General features: G+C 50.1%; 1 protein-coding gene across 2 annotated transcripts; it reads right to left on the minus strand.

Moving 5' to 3' along the window:
* Nucleotides 1-1,655: 1,655 nt before the first annotated feature.
* GTF3C2 (general transcription factor IIIC subunit 2) lies at nucleotides 1,656-26,947 on the minus strand. Of its 2 annotated transcripts, XM_049784174.1 has the most exons (21): nucleotides 26,919-26,947; nucleotides 13,983-14,262; nucleotides 13,505-13,826; nucleotides 12,730-12,788; nucleotides 12,455-12,687; nucleotides 10,898-10,969; nucleotides 10,027-10,121; nucleotides 9,460-9,537; nucleotides 9,251-9,349; nucleotides 8,248-8,475; nucleotides 8,015-8,126; nucleotides 7,705-7,813; nucleotides 6,889-6,914; nucleotides 6,654-6,783; nucleotides 4,943-5,087; nucleotides 4,693-4,854; nucleotides 4,434-4,521; nucleotides 4,031-4,159; nucleotides 3,625-3,777; nucleotides 3,358-3,465; nucleotides 1,656-2,677 (listed from the first exon to the last, which is right to left on the minus strand). In XM_049784174.1, the coding sequence occupies exons 2-21, from the start codon at nucleotides 14,236-14,238 to the stop codon at nucleotides 2,459-2,461; spliced, it is 2,823 nt and encodes a 940-aa protein (XP_049640131.1). In that variant the 5' UTR covers nucleotides 14,239-14,262; nucleotides 26,919-26,947; the 3' UTR covers nucleotides 1,656-2,458. The 2 variants fall into 2 exon arrangements, with proteins under 2 accessions (XP_049640131.1, XP_049640132.1); XM_049784175.1 differs by lacking the exon at nucleotides 10,898-10,969 and having other exon boundaries at nucleotides 12,455-12,788.

Here is a 26,947-nt window from a genome sequence, read left to right on the forward strand (position 1 = left end):
TCCAACCCCACCCCTTAGGAGTCATGTGACCTTATTCTGGCTGAGGAGGTGCTCTCAGTGCTGGGCTATTCCTGGCTCTGTGCTCTGGAGCGTCCCTGACAATGCTTCGGGATCGAACCAGGACTGAACCAGGATGGCAGATGATGTTTGCCTGCATGCAAGACAAGAGCTTCAACTCCTGGACTCACTCTCTCTCTGACCCTGTCCAGAATTTCTTATCAGGTAAAATTTGGCAGACATACTTCACATGATTAACCTCTACGAAGAAGCACAATAGCAATAGCACAAAGGGGAGGGTGTTTGCCTTGCATGGCCGACCAGATTTTAATCTTCAGCATCCCATATGGTCCCCAGAGTCTGCCAGGAGTGATTTCTGAATGCAGAACCAGGAGTGACTAAAACAAAAAACCATATACACACAGTATCTGAAATACACCCAGTGCTTGTTGGTTTTCTTTTCTTTCCTTCCCTGGTGGGAACACATGGGAGAAAGAATGTTTTGCTAGAGATAGGGGGGATTGGAGTTGGAACCAGGTAGGATGACTCAGCCTTTGGGGGAGATAATGGAAAGGAAGGGATAGAGTGAGCACAGGCACAGGTCAGAGAAACAGTCCCCCTCCCCTCCCGGATGCTGCCAAGTGGTATCTTTGGAACAGTTTATCGGGGAGAAGAGCTGCCAGATGCCTGAGAATGCAATTTCACAACACCCTATCATGGGCTGCCACCTAGAATGAATGGGAGACGCTTCCTGTCATTCAGCTCACAAACACAAAGTGTACAGGGTCCCAATGGGGTGATGCAACCGTTGGCCTCTTTGCGTTGATACGGGTTGTGTCCCCATGGCTAATGGGAACTAATGCCTTCCTCCTGGTCTGTTCTGATTCTGCACAGGAAGGGAACCATAAGCACTCACTTCTTTTATTTCTTTCTTTCTTTTTTTTTTTTTTGGTTTTTGGGCCACACCCGGTGACGCTCAGGGGTTACTCCTGGCTATGCGCTCAGAAGTTGCTCCTGGCTTCTTGGGGGACCATATGGGACGCCGGGGGATCGAACCGCGGTCCGTCCTAGGCTAGCGCAGGTAAGGCAGGCACCTTACCTTTAGCGCCACTGCCCGGCCCCTTCTTTTATTTCTTGAGGTGCAGAAGATCAAACCTAGAGACCCAGACATGTATAGCAAGCGTACAACTGCTGTGCTAAGTTCCCAACCCTCAACTCCATTCTTGGTAAAGATTCCCTAGGCTGAAGAGGAAGGTGGTGGCTGACAGGTATTTCCCTACTCTGTCTAGAACGGCAGAGGGCTGTGTCCAAAGCGGCATGACCCTTATCCAGATGCTTCTCTCAGTCATCCTGTGACTCTGATTTGCCTCTTTCTGTGCTTAGTCTGTCTCAGCTCAGCAGGCTGGTCCACAATCCCTGTCGCTCCACAGTCTCCTAGAGAACTCTGCAGATGATGTGTCTAGATGAAAACTTACAGTGTGCCCTGTGCTTGCTGCTAAACATGGGGGAGGGGGGGAAGGAAGAGAAAGGGAGAGAGAGGGAGAGAGAGGGAAAGAGAGGAAGAGAGAGGGAGAGTGAAATAAAGTGGCTAACTGTATGTAAAAAGTCACAGTGGGACTGTATGTGAAAAATCAAAAAGAATGACGTGTGAAAGAATCGGTTAAGGAACTGAAGATGTTTAATCTAGAGAAAACTGGGGAAACACATGATCGCTACTGTTCCATACTTAAAAGGGGCAACCACAAGAATGCCTAGGCTTGTTAATACCTAGGGTCAAATTTATAGACGTATGCTCTTTGACTTGATACAAAGGAAGGCTGAAAACATGACTGTCTAGAACTATTCAAGTAGGGTCGGATGGCCAGTGACCACAATAGTTTGTAAGCAGGAGCGAGTACGGTCTGAGCCGACGACCGACTGGCAGGGTGTTTGCCGTGCCCCCGGCTAAAGAAGCTGCTGCTGTCCAACAACCACTGACCCCTCCCTGTGCGCCCATGTGTTGCTAACTCTATAAAAAAAGAGGTCTGGGGAGGCAGTAAGCGTGGATCCTGGGGCCAGAGAGGAGCCTTCACGCAGCTCTGACTTCTCCAGTTCTCCAAACACCCATTCACGTGCGGTCTCAAAAACACCCAGTACCTTTACTTCGCTTCACCTATGTCACACAACATGTGCTCAATATGAGCAATTTGACTCCCAAGCCGAGGTCAGGCCTGAGGATTTCTCGTGAGCCAGAATTGAGGCTGAGGAGCCTGGGGGGCTGGTGGGGGAGAGCCCCTCTGCCTGCAGGAGGCTGTGGTGATCAAGTCTGTGGAAGGAGAGGGACATAGGAGTCCTCGGGGGGCAGGCCTAAGGTCCAGGCTGGCAGCAACACCGTCCAGCAAAGCCCCAGTGCTTATGGCTCTGTGCATGGGGCCCTTTGTGCCTCGGCTGACTTCGTTCCGAGAGGCCTGTGTGGAGCAGACTAAGGACCAGGCAGAAGATGGTGGCTGGCTGGAGGCAAGTCTGGCCCTTTAGTTGGGGACGACGGCTGGAACATAGCACTGAAATGAGCCTGGCTCTCAAGCTGCATACGGTGACCCAGCGGGGAGGTGAGTCCACGGATAAAATGAACTCGCACCAGTCCTGACTGCCCCCCAGACACCAGCCAGCCGTAGGAGTCCAGGTTTGGGCTGAAGCGTACCTGTGAAGAGAAGAGAGAATATAAGAGATGCAGTCAGGGCTTTCAGAAGAATCCCGATCATCAGAGGAAAAACAACGGGGTACAGTGCGAGGCCAGGACCACAGTGCGGGGTGCGGGACAGGAAGGGGCATGAACGCAGAGATGTGGGACTCCTGCTCTGGAGCGGGGCTTCAGCCTTTTCCCATTCACAGCTTCTGTTCTTTTCTTTTTTTGGTTTATGGGTCACACCGGCAGTGCTCAGGAGTTACTCCTGGCTCTACACTCAGAAATCGCTCCTGGCAGGCTCAGGGGACTATATGGGATGCTGGGATTCGAACCACTGTCCTTCTGCATGCAAGGCAAACACCTTGCCTCCATGCTATCTCTCCAGCCTCTCACAGCTTCTTTTCAACTAAAGAAACTATTACTCGATCCCGGGTATACAGGCGTATAAAGTAGACATACAGCTCAGACATTTACTGATAATAAATCATAAAGAAATTTTATTTTCAAAGCTTTTCTGTTTAGATGTTTGGTGACACCCACATTTAGTTACATGACCCCAGATGGGGTCTCAGCCAGAGTTTAAGAAGCTAGAGGAAGAAGCTGCCAGAGAGGTGAGCTCCTTAGACACCTGTTCCCTTCCTTCTCCCCACCCCCCCACCCCCAGTCCTGAGAGAAGGGTCCGAGGGGGCTCTTACCTTGTGAACAGCCTCCAGCTGCAGCCGGTCCAGGCAGAGATGAGACTGGCCCTCTCCCTCCTGCATGCGCAGCATGGGCTCTCGATGGAGCAGGTCATGGAATGAGCCCTGCGGAGGGGTCACGGGGGAGAGAGGGGGGAGCAGCCCCTTAATCGGAAATCTTTGTCTGGGAACAAAGCCCTCTGGAGGCCTCCTTCCTGTGCAGGGAGGGAAAAAAGCTTCCTGCCTTTTTCTACTGCCACACCCGTTCTCCTGACCTCAATTTACCAGGTCTGTATCCTGAAAGAGCAAATAGTGATGGTTCACAGTTTCAGCGTAAGTTCGAGCTTTGGGAGGAGGATTGGTGGCCTCCGAGGAATCAGAGTGGTCCTCGCCGTCATGTCTGTCCTGATAAGGCATTAGATCCGCTTTGTAAATGGGCTAGAAAGGAGAAAAGTGTGATTAGATTCTGCAACACCACAGACAGAAAAAAACTGCCTTTTGACTGGGCCAGAGTGATAGCACAGCAAGGAGGGTGTTTGCCTTGCATGCAACCAACCCGGATTCAATCTCCGGCATCCCATGTGGTCCAAGAGTAATGTAATTCCTGAGTGCAGAGCCAGAAGTAACCCCTGAGCATGGCCAGGTGTGGCCCTCCCAAAAAGACCAAACCAACGAAAATTCATGGACGTACAAATCTCCGTTCTGCGGGCCGCTTGACATTTATTGGGTTCAGCGCCATGTCCGGCAATATGGCTGCAATGAGCTCCCCAGATATATCTCCTGCGGCAATTGTCCCGAGCCAGTCAGATCCTGAAAGACTCTATTAGGAAGAGACGGATTTCATTATTCATTATTCTTTTGCTTACTAGCAGCCATTTTCATTCAGTTCTTGAACTGGGAATAGTAGCTGACTCTTGCAAGCACAAACCAGTTGCTGAGTCTTGGGATAAGGACACACAATGGTAGTGTCTTAGGGTGACAGGTACACACAGACACACATGTCCCTCATGGTAGTTCCAGACCCCCATCTCCCTTCATAATCAGAACAATTGAATGGAATCGTTTCCCAAGGAACAAAAGTGACAGAGGCTCACCCAGACGGTGCCTTTCCGAGGGGCAGTGAAATAGGCCTTGAAACCCAAATACCCAGCGTCAATGTAGTGGATTCCACAGAGTCCATAACTGTAAGAGGAAGAACATGTAAAACCTCCTTCTTTCGAGATCTCAGATTCTTCTCGGCCCCTCCCAGACATCACACCACTTCAGTGAACCAGTCCTCAGGCCCCTCTCCCCAGCATGAGCCCCAGCCCCTCAGCCTGTGCCAGAGCTCCCCCTCTTTCTGTCCTGCCGTACGAGGCATAGCAGTTGTCCTGGGCCACGGTGACACCATTGTAGGGGAGCAGCCAGGCCAGCTCTGTACTCAAGAATCGCTTGATAGAGTTTATAGGTTCATAAGGTCGCCGAAGGTCCCAGAATTTGATTTTCCGGTCACTCCCCGCAGAGACCAGGAAATGGCTGTAGAGGGACGAGAAGGCGCAGATGGGATTTAAATGGGCTTGAAAGCCTCCTGCGTGAGCCTTACCTGCTGCTCGCCTACCCATACCTGTTTGCTTTGCACCACTGAAGGGTGCGCACGGCCTGGTCATGAGCGAGGATGCACTGGAAGGGGTAGAGCTTCAAAGACCCATCAGGTAGCCGTATCCGTTGCAGGGGAGAGTTAGTGGGAAGGTTCCAGAAAACTACCATGCCTGAAATAGGGACAGAAATTTTTGATATTCAAATCAGATTCTTGGGGCTGGGGCTGGAGCAACAGTATCGAGGGTAGGATGCTTCCTTGTACCCAGCTAACTTGAGTTTGAGCCCCAGCACCTATATGATCACCAAGCCCACCAGGAATGATCTCTGAGGGCAATGAGGAAAAAAGGCCTGAGCATTGCTGGATGTGTCCTCAAAACAAACAGACAAACAAGAAGATTCTTTCCTCCTCTACCCTCCAACGTGACCCTGAAGATCAGTAAAGGACTCTGACTTTGCAGATGGGTAAAGGAACATTTTGCATAATGTAAAGACATCACCTGGTATTTTAGCTCTGATTCTCATCATTAAGAAAGCCATCATTTTAGTCCGGAAAAGACAGACTATATTGAAAGGCAGACTGTATGCACACATCAACCTCTAATCAACTAAAAAGGATTCTTTAAAAGTGTAAACCTAGGGGCCGGAGAGATAGCATGGAGGTAAGGCGTTTGCCTTTCATGCAGAAGGTCATTGGTTCGAATTCCGGCATCCCATATGGTCCCCAAGCCTGCCAGGAACGATTTCTGAGCAGAGCCTGGAGTTATGCTTGAGCGCTGCCGAGTGTGACTCAAAAACCAAAAAAAAAGTGTAAACCTAGAGGTTGGATCGGTGGCACTAGAGGTAAGGTGCCTTCAAGCGCTAGCCTAAGATGGACCGCAGTTTGATTCCCCAGTATCCCATATGGTCCCCCAAGCCAGGAGCGATTTCTGAGCGCAGAGCCAGGAGTAACCCCTGAGCATCACCAGATGTGGCCCAGAAATAAAATAAAACAAAACAAAACAAAGAAAACAAAAGAGAACAGATCAATAGCACTGCAGAGAGGGAATTTGCCTTGCATGTGGCTGATCCGGGTACAAATCCCGGCCCAAAATAACCAAAGAAATAAAAAATAAAAAACAGAACAAAAAACACAAAACAAAGTAAAAATAAAAAGATGAATTTGGGGCCTGGAGAGATGGCACAGCAGCGTTTGCCTTGCAAGCAGCCGATCTAGGACCAAAGGTGGTTGGTGCGAATCCCAGTGTCCCACATGGTCCCCCGTGCCTGCCAGGAGCTATTTCTGAGCAGACAGCCAGGAGTAACCCCTGAGCACTGCAAGGTGTGGTTCCCCCCCCCCCCCAAAAAAAAAGATGAATTTGGATAAGATGTGTGGCTCAGGGCCGGAAAGATAGCATGGAGGTGGGGTGTTTGCCTTGTATGCAGACAGGACAGTGGCAATGTGGGTGGCAGTCAGGGCTATGCTGGCAGTGATCGGGACCAAAGGCCAGCCTTGCACGTGTGCGGGTCAGGCCCTCGAGTCCTTCCAGACCCCCACAGCTCCTCTTAGTATCTTCATCTCCTGGATTCACAGTGCTCTCATTTTTTGGTAGATAAATCCTAAGGACTATTTTTCCTTCTTTTCTACATTGCTTGAATCTCTCTACCATGCCCAACATCAAAACAAACAAAAGAAAAAAACTGCAGCAACCAAAAAGCAAGCAGAGAGCAGTTCCGAGAGGTTTGGCTTTGATTTTTACCATTGTAGTATCCAGCCGCTAGGTGGTGGTGGGGCCGGGTGGGCATCCAGGCCAGGCTAAGGCACTGCCCACACTCAGAAGGGTCTGTGGCTTGCATGGACCCCACCTGCAGGGTTGCCACACACTGCACCTGCAGTGACAAGAGAGGCCTGGTTAGGGGGACACCGCTGGGGAAAGCTTTCGGAGGTGGGTGGAACAGGTTGGGGAAGGTTCCGGAAGACGGGGCCTCACTCACCTTATAGATGGCGGGCTTCATCGCATCTGTGAGGGGGAAGAACAAAAAACGGGGATCCTAATCAGACCCAGCTCCAAGAATAGGACTCTGCCCTTCTGTGTTTCTTCCCAGCACCTCCAGATAAGCCGTCTCAGGACCTGCACCATCCCACCAGGCAGGACACCATCCTGCCAATGGCACAGCAAATCCCTCCACAGCCTTCTGCCCCTGGCTGATCCCTTCTTCTGCCTGCGTCACCCACTTCTCTCTCTCCCTTCTGGGCAATGCTCACTCACAGAGAAAAATGGATTATTTCTTCTACCCAAATAGAGCAAAACCTTCCTCTATTCGCAGTGCCAACTGCCATCCTTCCCAGAACTGTGCATCCTGCCTGCCCTTACATCCTCCATCGCAGCACTACTTCCTGCCTGAAGCCCAGCACTCTCCCCTCAGATTCCCAGTGCTGCTAGGCATGGAGATCCAGGAAGTAGGAGCTTCCTGTTCTGATCCTCCCTCCCCTGGCCTCCCGGCTCTCTTCTACACCTCTCTCCCTCTCTTGAACAGACAGTCTACATGCTTCCATGCATCAAGAGGATCAAAGGAGATAAGAAAAGGCCCCCAGGGAATGGGCCTCAGCCATTATAAGACATGTTACAGACAGAAACTAGCATAGGAAAGATGAGAGGAATGGGCAGAAGACAGTTATGGGGGCTGCCAGAGTTTCCAGAACAAAGCACGGAAGTTGGAACAGGGGAATGGCTGAGTGGGCTGAGTGTTCGGGCGATGGCAAGCCCTGTTCAGCCCTGTTCAGCCAACCCCTCCGAGCCTGCTGCTCACCTGCAGGCTGCAGAGCCAGCAGGGCCTCGGGATGCGGCAGGCTGAAGAGCAGCACCTTTCCATCTGAGCAGGCCAGAGCCAGAAGGCCCAAGCGGGGCAGGAGCGGAGCCTGGAGAGAAGAGAGACCTGGCTTGGGCTGAGGCTCGCTGCCACTGACCTCTCAGGGAATTGGGGTCTCTGAAGAGATGACAGGGTGTTGCGGGCAAAGCTTCATCCTCTGCTTCAAACTCCCTTTCCTCGGCTATAGGAATGGGATAACCAGGGCTCTTTGTCCCAGCTCTGAAGGCTGCCTGTAACCAATAGGACGTACCTTCCGAGGGGTGCTGGGAAGCTCCCAGGCTCCACTGGGGCAGAACTTGAGGTCCCAGATGCAACCATTGTCACAGGCAATCCCATAGACGAAGTGGGCCCTGTTGCCAGCGCTAAGGAGAACAGTCACACAGGAGAAGGGTAGGAAGATCAGGCCACGGGGTCCTGGACTCCCTTCCCAGAGCCAGTCTCCCCACCCCCACACTCCCAGCCAGAGCCCCCGCCCCACCTCACCAGCTCTCCTGCTGCAAGGTCCCCAGACCCCAGAACTGGAGCAGCCCAGGGCCGGAGTGGAGCTGGCTCAGAGGGTGCGTCTCATTCATGTCTGGACTGGAGTAAAGGGCCACGTACTGCGAGGCGGCGGCCCCCTCCGGCACCGGGCACCAGTCCAGCGCCCACAGCGGGCCACCAGTGAAGAAAGACAAATCCCAACGCTCAGGGTGCGCTGTGATGGAGCTGAACCTAGGGACAGTCAATGAAGGAGGAAGAAAGGAATTCACAGGAGGCAGCGAGGACTCTGGTGAGTAAAACAGACACACTGGGGACAGCAAGCCGGGACTGGCTCGCCGATGCTAAACCCAAGGAGTTGTCTGAACGCTCAGATACCCTCCTCAAAAGGCTTGGAAGGACTCACTCAGCATGCAGCACAAAGCTGAAGAAGCCCATTGGGGAAGGCTACATGCTCTGATCCCAACCGACTATGTGACAGTCCAGGAAAGGCCAAACTATGGAGAGAGGGATCAGGAAAGTGGGGGGCAAGGGAACAGGGGAAATGAAGCCAAGCACAGAGGATTTCCAGGGTGATGCAGTCGTTCTATGACCCTCTCTCGGCGATTCATGCCGGTGTGTATTTGTCCACATCTAGGGCAGGTGTAGCCCCCAGGTGAACCCGAAAGTAGACCGGGGACTGAGTGATGATGCTGGGTCAAGGTTGGCTCAGGGATTGGAACTAGGGCAGCACTGCCATGAGGTTCTGGTAGGGGAGCGAGTGTGTGCATAGAGGAGCAAAACCTCTGCTGAGAACACTAATAAAAGACAAGGGCAACAACAATAACAAACAAACAAAAATAAACCAAACAAACAAAAAATAAAAGGGCAACAAGGCCAGAGTGGGGCAGTGTAGATCTCGTGCGTCAGAAACCACCTAAGCCAGGTCTGGAGAGTTGGGGTGCAGTGCTCAGTCACCCCCAAACCTCCTCTGAATCTGAAGAGCAGTTGCAACCGGGACACAGCTCACCTGTTGATCCGGTACAGGGTGCCATCTTCAGGGAGCCCCTCACGGTGAACAGAGAACAGGGGCGATTTCTCCTCCTGCGGCAGGTAAGGGGCCGCCTCCCTGGGGAAGGACAAGACACAGCCTACATCTGGAGGTGCCCACTCAGCCCAGAGCTGTCAGACCTCGCCCTGTGGCTCCCTCCCAGGCTCAGCGATGTCTTTCCAACTTACAGTTCAGAGAGTAAGTGCCACTTCCAGGCTAAAGGGATCCACTCAGCGAACTCCCAGTATGAATGCTTCTGGTCTCGGCTGGGGGAACAGGGCACAGTGCGCTGGTGAAGGTGCCGGGACTCTCACACAGTGCCACACCAGAGTCACCAGCTGTGCTTTCAGACACGCTAAACAGGCCCTTCAAATTTGACCAGTTTGACCTGGACACCCAGTATGATTTTTTGTTTTACTCTTTTGGTCTTGTCTACTGGTATATGATGAGATGGGGGACCTCCCAAAATGGTGCCCAGGGGACTACTCCAGCAGTGCTTAGGGAGCTGAAGCTGGGGTGTCCTGCTGCAGCCCTTCGAGCCATCTCTCTGATCCCCTGCAATCTTCCTCAACCTCAACCGATGGTCACATGTGGCCAGAGAGCCCTGGACTAGACTAGCCTGTGGCACGCTGCATTTCACAAATGTCACCACCATTCTGCCTTCAGAGTGCTTCTCCTTCCCAGGGCCACACTTCCAGGCAGAGCTTTGTACCCCACCACCTCTCACATCCCTGTCCCCAGTCCTTGAGCCTCACAGGTCTTTGGTGAGATGGAGACACTTCCAAACAGGAGCCATGATGTGATTGGCTAGGCCATTGGGGGCCATTCCGCGGCAGTGGGGCTTCTGTTTCTGAGGATCAAATGGGGAAAAAAGGGGAGATTGTTGTAAGTTGAAGAAACATCCCGAGAGAGCTTTCCCAGCTTTCCACATTTTTCTTCTTCCTTTTTTTCAGCTTTGGCACCATGCCCAAGAATACTCAGGACTTACTTGTGGCTCTGAGCTCAGGGATCACCCCTGGTGGGGCTCAAGGGATGACCCTAGGGTGCCAGGAATAGACCTGGGGACAACCACATGCAAGTCTGACCACTACTCTGCCAGCATCTAGAAATACTAAAGTTTCTGCCACTACGATGACTTCTGTACCTTTGGCTCCTCCTTCAAAACTGTAAAGCCTGTTACCTACTTCCTGGATGCCTGCCTTACTGTCTCCTTGGTCTCAGATTCCAAGGACTTCCATCTGCTTCTGGAAACTCCTATCCAGTGAGCAGATGCTCCTTGTTTCTGTCATCTCTCTAAGACTCCTTTGCAGCTTCTCCCTTCCTCTGATCTACTCAACTAATGATTCCCCCCAGAATCCCTCTTTTATCCAATCCTCCAGACACTCCTGGTTATCTGCTCCCATGTTCTGTAGCTTTGGACTCTTACTCCCATTTCATGTCCAAATTACAATGCACATTTCTGTAAATATAAATTTGATCTAGCTTCTCTATAAATCCTAGACCTTTACAAGATAAGAGTGAGCCATAACAGAGACTAAGTCAAGAGAAAAAGTAACACCGGCCCCGTCTTTATTTAAGATAGATATCTGGGGATTGGAGAGAGTGTACAGTGGGTAGGGAACTTGCCTTGCATGCAGCTGATCTAGCTTCAATCTCTGGAATTCCATATGGTCGCCTGAGCTCTTCCAGGAATAACCCCTGAGCATTGCCAGGTGTGGCCCCCAAACAAACAAGAACAAAAATAAATATGGAGGGGTTGGAGAGAGAGTACAGCAGGTAGGGTGCATGCCTTGAACACACTGACTCAGGTTCAATTCCCAGCATCCCATATGATGCCCCAAACACTACTAGGAGTAATTCCTGAGTGCAAATCCAGGAGTAAGCCCTGAGTATTTGAGTGACCCCCAAATAAAAACAAACAAACAAACAAACAAACAAATCATACTTGAGATGATGAACGTTTTGGAAAAGGACAGAGGTGATAAAGACGCAAAACTGACAAACTGAACACTTCCAGTGGAAACTTCTTATTTGTTTTTGGGTCCCACCCGGCGATGCTCAGGGCTTACTCCTGGCTTGCATTTAGGAATTATTCCTGGAGGTGCTCCAGGAATCATAAAGGATGCCAGGGATCAAACCTAGATTGGCCACAAGCAAGACAAATGCCCTACTTGCTGAATTATCTCTCTAACCTCCAAATGGAAACTTAAAAAAAAATTTTTTTTAATTTAAAGAACTGTGATTTACAAATTTGTTTGTTTTTGGGCCACACCCAGTGATGCTCAGGGGTTACTCCTGGCTATGCGCTCAGAAATCGCTCCTGGCTTGGGGGACCATATGGGACGCCTGGGGATTGAACTGCGGTCCGTCCTAGGCTAGCATGGGCAAGGCAGAAAAGCCTTACCGCTTGCGCCACCGCTCCGGCCCCTACAAAATTTTTAATAGTTGAGTTTTAGGCACATAATATTTAAACACCAATCCCACCACCAATGTCAACTCCCATCACCCGTGTTCCCAGACTCCATTCCAAAATGGAAACCTTTAAGCACATTTTACTCAAATTAAACAAGTAAATAGGACTTCAATTGTTTCGTCCTTTAACCCTCCAGTTGAACCCACCATCCCCTTCGCACTGGGCTATGCCGCAAGCACCACTAAGTCCTAGGAAAGCCATCCTTACTAGCAAACTTCTAGCCACCTTCAAGACCGAGCTCAGTCAGCACTGCACTAGGAAGCAGATACTGCCATCTCTTCTCTTCCATCAGCCAACCTGGCTTCACTATTCAGAGCATCATCATCCCACTTCGAGTGCTGTGAGACATGGCTGTCTATTTTCCTTTCTTGTTACTTTTTCAGGTTTTGGGCCACAGTTAGCAATGTGCAGAGTGAGACTATGTGGTGCTAGAGTTTGAACTGGGGTTGGCAGCAAGGAAGGCAGGTGCCTACACCACTGATGTCTCTCCAGCAGAACTGTCTTCTGCCTGCCTCCTAACACAGAATGGAGGGAGACTCAGGGTAGGAGCGAACAGGCCCAGAGCCCAGAGTCAGCTGCTGCTAACTGTGTCCCGTTCTCCACTGCCTCTCTCCACGAAGTCACAGCACTCCAGGCCAGAGTTTCCTACCTACTCATTCCCTAGTGACCCTTCTAACCCAGCCCCAGCCCCACTTTTGACCAGTGATTACCGCTGATGAGGACCCTCGGGGAGTGTTCCGAGACACTGCTGGCTCGGGGTCGGATGAGTTTTCACTTGGCGCCTCACTCTCCTCTTCCTCTTCAGCCTCCACTTGTAGGACAAAGTCCTCATCGTGGGTGGTGCTGACCTTCGCTTCTCCGCCCCGACAGGCTGCAGGCGGCCGACCTCTCCTCCGTTTGGTGGGGCTGCTCACCTTGGTGGGGTTCTCAGGACAGGCGGGCATGGGTGTGGGTGTGGGTGTGGGTGTGGGTGTGGATGTGGGTGCGGGTGCGGGCAGGGTGGTGGAAAGCTCCTCCGCCAGTTCCTGAAGATAGAGAAGTGCCCTGTGGAAGGACAGAGTCAGAGACGTGCTCAGGAGCCCAAGAGCCCCCTGTAGACCTCGGCAGGTCCTCAGCTCCCGGGGGTCCTCCTACCAGTGGTCCTCAAACTATGGCCCGCAGGCCACATATTGTATTTGTATCTGTTTTGTTTCTTCATTGCAAAATAAGATCTATGCAGTGTGCATAAGAATTCGTTCATAAGTTTTGTTTTTACTATAGTCAGACCCTCCAATGGTCTAAGGGACAGTGTACTGGCCCCCTGTTTAAAAAGTTTGAGGACCCCTGTGACGCTCTGCAAGGCGGCTATCCATTCCCTGTCCCCACTGCTAGATAAACAGAAATATAGGCGAGTGAAGTGGCATGGCCAGAAGCTTCTAGTAACTTAGTGGAAAGTCAAACTGACTTCAAGTCCAAAGCCCTTTCAGTGTCTCACAGTCAAGTCATTCAGGGCCCAGGGAAAGAGAAGGACACAGGGCCGGCCACAAATACTGGTCACCAACGTGAAGGATGGGAGAGGGTCCAAGGCACAAAGTAAACCTCTCAGGCAGGCGAGGTCAGTGATAGGCCAGAGCTAGTCAGATCCCCCCAAATCCAGACACCCTCCCTCCCCGCTTAGCTGATGGCACCTCCCAATCTTCTCGTCTCTTTAACATCTGTGTCCCCACCCTGGATCCCTTCATCCCAGTCCCCCTCCATCAAGCTGTGCCTGCAATTCTTACACTTGGGCAGCCCTTCGGCGGGGTCGTTCCCCAGAAGGGGACTCAAAGTCCTCAGGGGGCCTCTTTGGAAGTGGAGACTCTGGCTGATCGAGGTCTTTCGACAACTTCAGCAGGAGCATATCTCCCTTGGCCTTTCGAGCTCGTTTCTTAGGCATGGGGACGGGTAGAGGGTTGGACTGATCTAAGAGACCAGGAACCAGAGTGGCTGGTGGAGGGTTAGGCTGCTCGGACCTTTTGGGGCCTCTCCGTGTCCTACCACCTCTCTTCCGGCCAGGCTTTGCACCCCTAGGCTTGGCGACCATGGGCATCCCTGGAGAAAGATCTGTAGGGAAGAATATAGATCTGTGAGAGGGACTGGAGCTCCAACCATGTTGGAACAGATCACCCCATACCCACGTCTGTGGGCTTCTGTGAACTCTGCCTGCTCCCATTCCTCTGAGCCTGGGGAGGCAGAAAGATGAAAGGCTGAGGGACGTACCTTGCTCTTCCAACCTGGAGAGGCCATCCAGGTCTGGAGCAGGCGGCCTCTCCTCCAGAGAGTCCTCAAATCCAGGCACAGGGGGAGGGAAGGACATCTCTAAGGGTGCCTCGGCCCCCGCTGTTTCTGAAGAGGCCTTGATATCAAGTTGGCTTGATACCTCGGGTCCAGAAGGTCCAGGAGAGTCTACCATACTCACGTTCCCCACGGGGTCGGCCTCCCCCAGAGCAACATAGCCGACCCCGCAGGTATCCATCAGCGCCCCCGAAAATGGCTGCCCCTGCACACAGAGACAGACAAATGAGTAGTGGGCAAAGGCGGTCGGTGGCGACTCAGATGTTTTCTGCTTTCCCCTCTTTGCTTCCCTCAATATCAACCCAAGCAAACGCCTCAGCTTCCAGACCATTCCTTCATTCAATGGTTACCAAGCAGCTTCTACTTCCTAGGAACTGGTTAGTAATAACACTGACAAGGTATCTCTCTGCCATGTGGAATTTATACTGTGGAGTTAGCAATAAATGAATAATACACACTTCAAAATGACTTATTTTTTGTTATTTTTGGGCCACACCCAGAGGTGCTCATGCTGAGCTTAAGGATCACTCCTGATAGACTCCTGATAGATAGGGGATCTATGGGGTGCTGGGGATCAAACCTGGGTTGGTCATATGCAAGGAAAATCTACCTGCTGTACTACTGCTCTATCCCTGATTACCGCTTATTAAAAGTCAAACACTAAAATGATTTGTTATTCCTTTATTATCATTATTTTATTTTTTTGGTCATAGTCAGAATCTCAGACATACAAGGCAAGTTCTAGTGTTGAGTTACAGCTCCAATCTTTATTTATTTATTTTTAAAACTTGGAAGGGGTTGAAGTGATAGCATAGTGGTAGGATGTTTGCCTTGCACATGGCTGATCCGGGACGGATCCGGGTTTGATCCCCGGCATCCCAAGGCATTAAAGCCTGCCAGAAGTGACTTCTGAGTGCAGAACCAGGAGCAACCCAAGTGCTGCTGGGTTGTCCCCCCCCCCCAAAAAAAAAAAAAAACTCGTGGGGTGTGCACTCCTCCTCAGGCCTTTCTACCTGTTTGGTACTCAGGATCACTCTGGTAGTACTTAGGGGACAACGGTATTGCCGGAAATTCAAACCAGGGTTGGCTGCAGGAAAGGCACCTTACCATCTATACAATCTCTGGCCATATAAAATCTCTTGTAAGGCGATATAGCAGTAGATAAAAATTAATGAAATAATAATCTCCTTCAAAAAAATAAATAAAAATGAAAGGTGGGGGCCAGAGTGATAGCACAGTGGTAGGGCATTTGCCTTGCAAGTGGCCAATCCTGGGCAGACTCCATCTCAATTTCCAGCTTCCCATATGGTCCCCTGAGCCTGCCAGGAGTGATTTCTGCCAGGAGCAGAGCCAGGAGTAATCCCTGAGTGCCAAAGGGTGTGACCCAAACCTCCACCCCCTCAAAATAGAGGTGGGTGGAGAGAAAGAAAATAAACCATATTATGAAAGTGAGAGAGACTCAAGGGCTTCCTAAAACAGTTTAAGGAGCTGCCCTGGGCCAAGAAAAACCTCAGAGGGCTGCAGCCTGGGCTTTGCGTGCAGGTGGCTGGGTTTGATCTCCCTAGCGCCACTGAAAATGGGGGAGTAGAGAGGAGGAGGAGAAGGGGAAGAGAGGGAAAAAAAAGAGAATACTTTTTTTTTTTTACCAAATAAAGGATCTATATATAGATCAAAAAGGCTGTTTGAAAGGGAATAAAAATAAATTAATGGGTCCAAGAAAGATAGCTTAACAGGGAGGGTGTTTGCCTTGCATGCAGCCAATCCTCAGCATCCCATATGGTCTCCTAAGCACTACCAGGAGTGACTTCTAAGCAGTCATGAGTAACCCCTGAGTGATGCCAGGTATGGGCCAGGCCCCCCCACCAAACCAAGACTAGGACATATATAACTGAGTAAAAATAGTTTCCAAGAAAAAATATATTAAATATAAAAAAAAATCTTGGGGCCGGTGAGGTGGCGCTAGAGGTAAGGTGTCTGCCTTGCAAGCACTAGCCAAGCAAGGACCGTGGTTCGATCCCCCAGTGTCCCATATGGTCCCCCCAAGCCAGGGGCAATTTCTGAGTGCTTAGCCAGGAGTAACCCCTGAGCATCAAAGGGGTGTGGCCCCCCCAAAAAAAAAATAAATAAAAAAAATAAAATCTTGCAGTCTGGGTTCAATCCCTGGGACGCCATTTGGTCCCACAACCCCACCAGGAATGATTTCTGAACAGAGCCAGGAGTAAACCCTAAACACCAGTGGGTGTGGCCTGAAAACAAAAACTATTAGATTAGCCTTAGAGTTGTCAGAAACACTTGCTGCCAGAAGAAAAAATACACTAGAACAATTGGCTCAGAGGGTCAGAGTGATAGAACAGTGGATAGGGCATTTGCCTTGAACGTGGCCAACCTGGATTCATTCCCTAGCATCCCATATGGTCCCCTGAGCCTGCCAAGAGTGATAACTGAGCACAGAGCTAGAAGTAACCCCTGAGTGCTACCTGGTGTGCACCCCCTGCCAAAAAAAAAAAGAAAAAGAAAAAAAGAAAAAAAATTGGCTCAGTCTACAGAGCACCCGTGCCTTGCTTCTATGAGGCCCTGGCTACAATCCCTAGTGCTGTCAAAGTTCTCCAGAAAACCACAATGCCATTCTCAATATACATGCTTTTATGTCTGGTCCAGCCTGACAACTCTGGGGTCTTCTTGGAATGGGAATGGGCAGTTCCCTTTCTGCTGAAGGAATAGTAGTCCACAGCCATATCTAACATCCTCAGACAGAAACAGTCAAGCTCTACAAGACATCCTTTGAGTCAAACTTCCAAGCCGCCAAATTTGGTCCAGATCTATAGATCCTGGCCTGCGCAGCCGTGTGACCCCTTGGAATTTTGCAGTAGTGTCAGCCCACTACGATCACAACCAATCTGATGGGAAAAGTGCATGGAAGCTCACCAACAGTGAGCCTCAAAACAGAAAGTTCAGCTAGCACCAGCCACAGCTTAGATACTGACTATAGTAACATCACTGAAAGACAGGACAATTATTTAAAATTGATCTCTCGTGGTTTAAGTTTTGATAATTCCATTTGGTGTTATGTTGTAATAACAGTATAAAATAAATGTGGGGGCTGGAGAGATAGCACAGTGGTAGAGTGTTTGCCTAGCATACCCAACCCAGGATGAATGGTGGTGCAATTCTTGGCATCTCATATGGTCCCTTGAACCTGCCAGGAGTGATTTCTGAGTGCAGAGCCGGGAGTAACCCCTGAGCACCACTGGGTGTGACCCCAAAAACCAAAATAATAAATTAAAATAAAATAAAAAATAAAATTTGTCTGTGCTCCCTTATAGGTTAGAATGATGGGTGGGAAACTGGGGACACTTGTGGAGGGAAGATCACATTGGTGGTGGGACTGGTATTTGAATATTTAATATCTGAAATGACCATATTACGAACAACTTGGTAAATCATAATGTCCTGATAAAAAAAAAATGTAAGCGGGCTGGGCGGTGGCGCTGGAGGTAAGGTGCCTGCCTTGCCTGCGCTAGCCTAGGACGGACCGCGGTTCGATCCCCCGGCGTCCCATATGGTCCTCCAAGAAGCCAGGAGCAACTTCTGAGCGCATAGCCAGGAGTGACCCCTGAGCGTCACAGGGTGTGGCCCAAAAACCAAAAAAAAAAAAAAAAATGTAAGCATCGGGGACTAGAGTGATAGCACTGCAGGTAGGACATTGCCTTGCCTTGCACGCAGCTGATCTAGATTCAATCCTCAGCATCCCATATGGTCCCCTGAGACTGCCAAGTGTGATTTCTGAGTGCAAAGCCAGGAGTAATCCCTGAGTACCATTGGGGTGGCCCAAAATTAGGTACTCTAATTAGAAAAAATACACTTGAAGACCTAACTGACCTAACTTTAGTTGTCTAAAAGACAAATTAATAATAAGAATATATGTGCTTTGTGGGTCAGGGGTTTGGGTCACACCCAGTGATGCTCAAGGCTTACTCCTGGCTCTATACTCTGAAATCGTGGTGCTCAGAGGACCATATGTGATGCCAGAGATTAAACTCAGGTATGCCAAATGTAAGGCAAGTGCTCTACACTACTCACTGTATTAAGTTTTAGCCACCACACCCCATTTCTGGCTTTAATAAAGAACTTTATAACAGGGCCCGGAGAGATAGCACAGCGGCGTTTGCCTTGCAAGCAGCCGATCCAGGACCAAAGGTGGTTGGTTCAAATCCCGGTGTCCCATATGGTCCCCCGTGCCTGCCAGGAGCTATTTCTGAGCAGACAGCCAGGAGTTAACCCCTGAGCAACGCCGGGTGTGGCCCAAAAACCAAAAATAAATAAATAAATAAATAAATAAATAAATAAATAAATAAAATAAAGAACTTTATAACAAAGTATAGAAAGAACATTCTTCCTTCCTCCCTTCCTCCCTCCCTTCCTTTCATTATTGGGGCACATCCAGCGATGCTCAGGGGTTACTCCTGGCTCTCGCTCAGAAATCACTTCTGCAGGCTTGGAGGCTCAGGGGACTATAAGGGATGTCAGGTTTCGGTAGCATGCAAGGCAAGCACCTGACCACTGTGCTATCACTCTGGCCCAGTATATAAAGAACTTTATAACAAAGTATCTACATATGAAAAGATTACATAAGCTTTAATTTTTTGTCTTGTTTTTGGGTCACACCCTGAGGTGCTCATCCCATCTGGTTCCCCATGCCCGCCAGGAGATACTTCAGAGTGCAGAGCCAGGAGTAGCTCACCCTGAGCGTCACCGGGTGTGACCCAAAAACAAAACAAAACCAAAAAAAAAAAAAAAGAAAAGAAACTCTGGGCCCAGTACTTTATACAAACTCTTCAGTGATTCAGAGCACATGTAATTTTGCAAAGCTCTAGCAGAGCATTGGCTGAGAGGGTTGGTGAAAAGCATTTAAGAACAAGTCTTGGTCAGATTGGGTAGATGCTGACTGATTAAAGAACCATGCAGCTGGTGGTAGCTGGGAGCCACCTACTCAATTCAGAGAGCCAAAGACCCAGCCTAAGGCCATGCGAGCTGCCTCTGAGAGAACCAGGACAAGACCATCTAAGAGTGCAGGTCTGCTCCCATGAGCCAATCATGGTCATCAGAGTCCACTCCCTCGAAACACATTCCTCCCGCCTGACTCTAGGTTAGCTAAGCTAGTAGTAAGGCCAAGTGGGAGTTCTTCAAGAGCATATCTGATCAGCAGGATGGAAATCATTTCGAGTCGAAGATGGCAAACCTCCCAGGAAACGAAATCCCCATCTTGAAGGCACTGCCGTGGAGATGGCTCATCCTCAAGTCCCACAGCACAAACTGACAACTTCGTCTTTCTCAATTTCTCTTCAAGGCCACTTCTAAACTAAGAGTTCTTCTTCCCCTAAGGTCCAAGAGATCTAAGAACCTTGTTCCTTTGAGCACAGGACTAAAGCAGAGCTACTCTACTGTCACATCTGGTACCACGCAAACCCTATCTGACCTTCCAAATCACTGTGACGCCTCACTATCTATCTGATCATTGCAGCTTCCCTGCTCAGCTACTATCACTGTATTCATCAATCTCTCATCGAATCACTCTCCACGGATGAACCAATTTCTCCCGCTGGCCACATCTATCTGCCTTAGATTTCCCTTATATATTAACTTCTTTATGTCTTTTTTGTCCCACTGGCCTGGCAAAATTAAAATCCTACATCACTGTTTCCCAAAATGAACAATACAGCTCACAGAAATAATGTGGGTTTGTGGGGGCAAGAGCTTTAGCTGCAACAAAGAGGGGTACATTTTTTGGAGGGGGTCACACCCACCAGCGCTCAGGAGTTACTCCTGGCTCCAAGCTCAGAAAATCGCCCCTTGCAGGCACGGGGGACATATGGGATGCTGGGATTCGAACCACCGTCCTTCTGCATGAAAGGCAAACACCTTACCTCCATGGTATCTCTCCAGCCCGCCCCCCCCGGGGGGGGGGGTATTTTCTATTTGTTGACTTAGGGTAGATTTCCATAGGAAGACTTTTTTTTTTTTTTTTTTTTTGGAACACATCAGGAGACTTGCTCAGGGGTTACTCCTTGGCTGTGCACTCATAAATCACTCCTGGCAGGCTTGGGATACCATACGAGATGCCAGAGATCAAACCCGGGTCTGATCTGGGGCAGCATCATACAAGGCAAATGCTCTACTGCTGTGCTCATCACTCCAGTCCTGAGAGATAGCTTTTTCTTCCCTAAAAGGGGGTCAGTAGGCCTAGATCCAGCAACTCTACCAGGTGGCCCCAGTGGTCTCCAGCACCTCAGACACGCTGGCTCTAGCACTGAACTTACAGCTTTGTTGGCCTCATAGATTCTAGGAATGGCCCCTAGCTCCCCTCAACACTCCTGCCCCTTCATTTCCAACCAGGAATTTTGCTCAGTGATAGAACACACACCTCACTGCATGAAGCTCCAGCTTCCATGCCTCCCTCCCCGTTACCTCCCAGCCAGCAAAATCTTTTTTGTTTATATAAAATACATATGATAAAGCTTTACTGTACTGCTGAATCACATTCGCCCTCAACTTAGTTTTAATGGACCAACTTGACTTAATATGATCACAAAATTTCACAGCCAGAGTAGTTCAACTGGCTGAGTGCCTGCTTCACATGGGGGAGATCTGGGCTCAATCCCTGGCATCTTATGACCACAAGGTCATTCCCAAACAGGACTGAGTATGATCCCCAAACCAAATCAAAACTAGCATCCAACTTAGCTCCTGGGAGAATGACCAGGCCCATCTATAGGAGGAAAGTCTGCAGGCTTGAGACAATCAATGTGCCATTTCTTTTGTGCTTTACAGAGGAAATGTCGTTGAACATAGGGAGCTAGTTAAATGGGAATCAGTTAGAATCTCTGTCCATGGGCCGGAGAAATAGCACAGCGGTAGGGCGTTTGTCTTGCACACAGCTGGCCTAGGATGGATGGTGGTTCGATTCCCGGCATCCCATGTGGTCCCCTGAGCCTACCAAGAACTTTTTTTTTTTTTTTTTGGGGGGGGGGAGTTACACCCAGCAGCGCTCAGGGGTTACTCATGGCCCTACGCTCAGAAATAGAAATCTCGGGGCCCAGAGAGATAACACAGCGGCATTTGCCTTGCAAGCAGCCGATCCAGGACCAAAGGTGGTTGGTTTGAATCCCGGTGTCCCATATGTGGTCCCCCGTGCCTGCCAGGAGCTATTTCTGAGCAGACAGCCAGGAGTAACCCCTGAGCACCACTGGGTGTGGCCCCAAAACCAAAATAAATAAATAAATAAATAAATAGAAATCGCTCCTGGCAGGCTCAGGGGACCATATGGAATACCGGTATTCAAACCACTGTCCTTCTGCATGCAAGACAAACACCCTACCTCCATGCTATCTCTCCAGCCCTGGCCAGGAGCGATTTCTGAGTGCAGAGCTAGGAGTAACCCCTGAGCACTGCTGGATGCGACCCCAAACCAGAAAACAAACAAACAAACAAAACTCTGTCCTTAAGCTTTTCCTTACTAGTACACAGCTACCTATATTCTTGTCACTACTCTAAGGTATTCTATAGAATAATAATGTACTCAGTCCTGTTCAATGATCCATTTTTTTTTTTTTTTAATTTTTGGGTCACACCCGGCAGCACTCAGGGGTTACTCCTGGCTCCACGCTCAGAAATCGCTCCTGGCAGGCTCAGGGGACCATATGGGGTGCCGGGATTTGAACCAATGACCTTCTGCATGAAAGGCAAATACCTTACCTCCACGCTATCTCTCTGGCCCCTAGATCCATTATTCTAAAATAATTGTCTACAGTAGAATCACTACAGTGGGTTGAGGGATCCAGTCATTTCAAATTGTGGCATTACAGAACAACTCAGCAAAGCAAAACCAAATTATATTCCTAACTTGAAATCAATCCCCACTTGTGAGTAGAGGTGGGGGAGAGGGCAGCGAAGGCCAACTAGTTGAATACTCAATACTTTCAATACTCAATACACTGCCATGCAGTACAGGGATCAAATGTGGGGCCCAACACAAGCAAGGGATGCCTCCCTCAGTCCTGAGCCATCTCCTTGGCTCAGGTCACCATGTTATCACACCCTTACGAGTCTTTAATTTTTGCTAATGTAATAGGTGGAAACATTATTCTCTACCGTATATTTCCATCATCCTGAATTATTGAAGCTAGTCAGTTTTTCTTCTTTTGGTTTTGTTTGTTTTGTTTTGGGGCCACAACCGGTGATGCTCAGGGGTTACTCCTGGCTTTGCACTCAGAAATCGTTCCTGGCTTAGGGACCATATGGGACACCAGAGGATCGAACCATGGTCCATCCTAGGTCAGCCATGCGCAAGACAAATGCCCTACCACTGCGCCATTGCTCCGGGCCCTTCTTTTGGTTTTTGGATCACACCTGAAGATGCTCAGGGTTTATTCCTGGTTCTACACTAGGAATCATTCCTGGCAGGGCTTGGGAAGGACCATATGTAATGCTGGGAACCAACCCGGGTCAGCTACACACCAGGCAAGCACCCTACCTGCTGTACTATCTTGTCAGTGCTACCAACTTTTTATACGTTGCCCATATCCCTTATGAAATGCATGCATGTATGTACATTATTTGTCCGTTTTCTTTCTTTTTTTAGTTTTTGGGCCACACCCAGCAACACTCAGTGTGCTCAGATATCACTCCTGGCTGGCTCGGGGTGGGGGTGGGGCCATATGGCATGCTGGAGATCAAGCCTGGGTTGACTGCATACAAGGCAAACTCCCTACCCACTGTGCTATCACTCTAGCCCCTGTCCATATTCTTTTTTGTTTGTTTTGTTTTTGGGTCACACCCGGCAGCGTTCAGGGGTTACTCCTTGCTCCACGCTCAGAAATCGCCCCTGGCAGGCACAGGGGACCATATGGGATGCCGGGATTCAAACCGATGAGCTTCTGCATGAAAGGCAAACACTTTACCTCCATACTATCTCTCTGGCCCCCGTCCACATTTCAAAAGGAAAAAAGATCTTCCCTTTATTGATCTGTAAGGTTATTATCTATGATGCAATTTTTCTTTTTTGTTTTTTATTTTTTGGGCCACACCCATTGACACTCAGGGGTTACTCCTGGCTCTACACTCAGAAATTGCTCCTGGCTTGGGGGACCATATGGGACCCTGGGGGATCAAACCACAGTCCATACTAGGTTAGCGCTTGCAAGGCAGACAGATGCCTTACTCTGGTCCCTATGATGCAATTTTTCTATGTCTGTATCTACTTGTTTAACAAGGTTTTTCAAGGTGCTGGAGAGGTAAGAGAGCAGGTAGGGTGCTTGCCTTGCACATGGCCAACCCAGGCTCAATTTCCAGCATGCCATATGGTCCACCCTAGCCCTGCCGAGTGATCCCTAAACACCACTGGGTGTGGCCAATAAAGTGTTTTCAATCACACATGGCAATGCTCAAGGGTTACTCCAGACTCTGCACTCAGGAATCACTCCTAGCAGGGCTTGGGGGACTATATGGGATGCTGGGATAGGCCCTAAGTAGTTGCATACAAGTTAAGTACCCTACCCAATGTACTACTGCTCTGGTCTCTATGGCTGCTGCTCTGTGTCTTCAATAGCATAAAGAAGTAGCTCAGTAGAATGACCACATGGCTCCTTAAATGCATGGACTCCTGAGTTCTAAACCTGGCACAAAAATGAGAGAGAGAGAATGAAAAAGGAGGGAGAGGGAGAGAGGCATGAGGGCGAGAACAGAAGAAAACAGAATGCATTTTCAGCCTCCCTGCTATAATTTTTTTTGGGGGGGGGTCACACCTGGCATTGCTCAGGGGTTACTTCTGGCTCTACACTCAGAAATCGCTCCTGGCAGGCTTGGGGGACCATATGGGATGCCGGGACTCGAACCACTGTCCATTTGAATGCAAGGCAAATGCCTTACCTCTATGCTATCTCTCTGGCCCTGCTGTTATAATTTTTGTAGTTTGGACAGTACATGTAGGTAGCCCTTTGGCTGATCTGAAATTTTCTTTTTTGTTTTTGTTTTTGGGTCACACCCGGCGGTGCTCAGGGGTCACTCCTGGCTGTCTGCTCAGAAATAGCTCCTGGCAGGCACAGGAGACCATATGGGACACTGGGATTCGAACCAACCACCTTAGGTCCTGGATCGACTGCTTGCAAGGCAAACACCGCTGTGCTATCTCTCCGGGCCCTCATCTGAAATTTTCTTATCATAAGAAACATACATGGGAGCTGGAGAGAAAGCCCATAAGTAGGGTGTTTGCTTGCACACAACCAACTCAGAAGACAGTGGTTTGATTTCCTGTATCCCATATGATTCCTGAGCCTGCAAGCAGGGCTATGAAGACGGTAGATAAATGCTCTGACTCAACTCCTCAGTTTTTTGTACTTCCGACTCCAACTCCAGGTACTAAAATTTAAAAAAAAAAACACAATTTTTTCCCTCCAATTCTGACTCCGCAGCCCTGCCTGCCAGGGGCGATTTCTGAGTGCAGAGCCAGGACTAACACCTGAGAGCAGCCCGGTTTGACACAAAAAAGAAAACAACAACAACAAAAGAACCATACTTTTCTTTTTCTTTGGTTTCTGGGACATACCCGGTGACGCTCAGGGGTTACTCCTGGCTAGGCGATCAGAAATCGTTCCTGGATTGGGTGACTATATGGGACACCAGGGTTCGAACTGAGGTTTGTTCTAGGTTAGCGCTTAGCAAGGCAAATGCCCTACCTCTTGCTCCGGCCCCAGAAACATACATGTTTATTATTTTATATTCATCTTCCCCTACGCTTTTGCCTCACAGGATATCGCCCCCTTTCGCTACTGTATTCCAAACCTGGTTTGTGGTAAGTGGATTTACTACCCCCTCTCCTACCCCATTGATTTGAATGCCAATGTCTCAAGGTACAAATACCCATTTAAGGATTTCTTTTTCTTTTTTTGGTTCTATGGAAGCTGGTTTAGAGGCACAAAAAAAAAAAAAACAAAAAACAAAAAAAAACGAGCAACTTTGAACTTCCATTAAAAACTATAATCCTGGGCCCGGAGAGATAGCACAGCGGCGTTTGCCTTGCAAGCAGCCAATCCAGGACCAAAGGTGGTTGGTTCGAATCCCTGTGTCCCATACAGTCCCCGAGCCTGCCAGGAGCTATTTCTGATCAGACAGCCAGGAGTAACCCCTGAGCACCGCCAGGTGTGGCCCCCCCCAAAAAAAAAAAAAAAAAAAAAAAACACAACTATAATCCTGGAACCAGCGAGGTGGCGCTAGAGGTAAGGTATCTGCCTTGCAAGCAATAGCCAAGGAAGGACCGCAGTTTGATCCACCGGCGAGTAGCCCCTGAGCATCAAACGGGTGTGGCCCGAAAAACAAAACAAACAAACAAAAAAAACAAAACAAAACTATAATCAACGACTTCCGTGGTTTATCAAAGTTGCTTAGATGTAGGGGCCAGAACAATAGTGAAACAGTAGGGCGTTTGCCTTGCAAGCAGGTGATCCAGGACGGCCCTCGGTTGGATCCCAGGCGTCCCATATGGTCCCCCAAGCCAAGAGCGATTTCTAAGTGCATAGCTAGGAGTAACCCCTGAGCGTCACCGGGTGTGACCCCCCCCCCAAATAAAAAAACAACCAAAACCAAAAAAAGTTGCTTAGATCTAGACTAAAGCACTTAAAAAACTTTTTCTTTTTTTAAATTTCTTTTTTTTTTTTTTTTTTTGGGTCACACCAGGTGGCGCTCAGGGGTTACTTATTCCTGGCTCAGGGCTCAGAAATCGCTCCTGGCAGGCACGGGGGACCATATGGGATGCTGAGGGGATTCGAACCGCACCATCTGTCCTGATTTGGCTGCACGGAGGGCAGACGCCCTATTGCTGTGCTATCTCTCCGTCCCCCATAAAGCATTTAATCTTTAAAGGAAACAAAAGCAAAACCATAAAGTAACTGCACAGCGACTTATAAAAAAAAAATGGGGGGCCCGGAGAGATAGCACAGCGGCGTTTGCCTTGCAAGCAGCCGATCCAGGACCAAAGGTGGTTGGCTCGAATCCCGGTGTCCCATATGGTTCCCCGTGCCTGCCAGGAGCTATTTCTGAGCAGGCAGCCAGGAGTAACCCCTGAGCGCCGCTGGGTGTGGCCCAAAAACCAAAAAAAGAAAGGGGGGGAGAGGGGAGTTTGGCCCAATAAACAAAACAAAACATAAAACACAAGGGGCCCATCCATGACGGACTTGTCTGGGTAACAACAGCGAGGGTTAGTCTAGCCCGTCCGCTAACCCACGGAGTCAACCAGGGGCTGGGGAAGCCGCCAACACACACACACAGCCACACGCACACACAGCCCAACGGCCGAGGGATGAGGAGCAACAGGCCGGGGGAAGAAACCTCACTGGCCCTGGGCTGCGCCAATGGGGTGGCAGCGCGCGGGGCACAACCCCCAGGGTTAGGCGGGCCTGCTGGGCGACACTTAGCCTGGCGCCCAGCAGGAGGAGGAGGAGTGGAGGAGGCCCGTCCTCGTCCTCGTCCTCGCAGCTCCCACTGCCAGCCCTGGCCCCGCAAGTTGGCGCCCGGACGGGCTGGGGGTGGGGGTGGAGATCTGAGCGCGGTGCGTGGGCTGTGCGTGCCAGGCCCTCGGCCCCGGGGCTGCAGCGGCCTCGACGGGGCTGGCGGGCGGGCATGCAGGCAGGAAGGCGGCGGCGGGCGGGCTCGCGGGTTTCCGGCGCGGCGCGGCGCTCGGGCGGCGGCGGGGAAGGAAGCGCGGAGGCGGGAGCGGCCTGAGCCCCCGCGCGGTGAACGTTCCGGGCCGAAGGAGAAGGGGCGGGAGTCCCCGAAGCGCCCCACGCACGCACCCCGCGGCGGTCCACTCACCCTCGCCCAAGTCCTCCCGGAAGTCCCAG

This window comes from Suncus etruscus, chromosome 12 (assembly GCF_024139225.1).
Source record: "Suncus etruscus isolate mSunEtr1 chromosome 12, mSunEtr1.pri.cur, whole genome shotgun sequence".
Taxonomy (NCBI): Eukaryota; Metazoa; Chordata; class Mammalia; order Eulipotyphla; family Soricidae; genus Suncus; species Suncus etruscus.

What these genes read in the sequence shown, in the direction of transcription:
- GTF3C2 (XM_049784174.1), bottom strand. Translation starts at nt 14,238, where the DNA reads ATGGATACCTGCGGGGTCGGCTATGTTGCTCTGGGGGAGGCCGACCCC. An exon ending in ACCCTGTACCGGATCAACAG is followed by an intron (nt 8,476 to 9,250) that starts GTGAGCTGTGTC and finishes GACTGTCCCTAG; the next exon opens with GTTCAGCTCCATCACAGCGC. An exon ending in CAGGACAACTGCTATGCCTC is followed by an intron (nt 4,522 to 4,692) that starts GTACGGCAGGAC and finishes TTCCTCTTACAG; the next exon opens with TTATGGACTCTGTGGAATCC.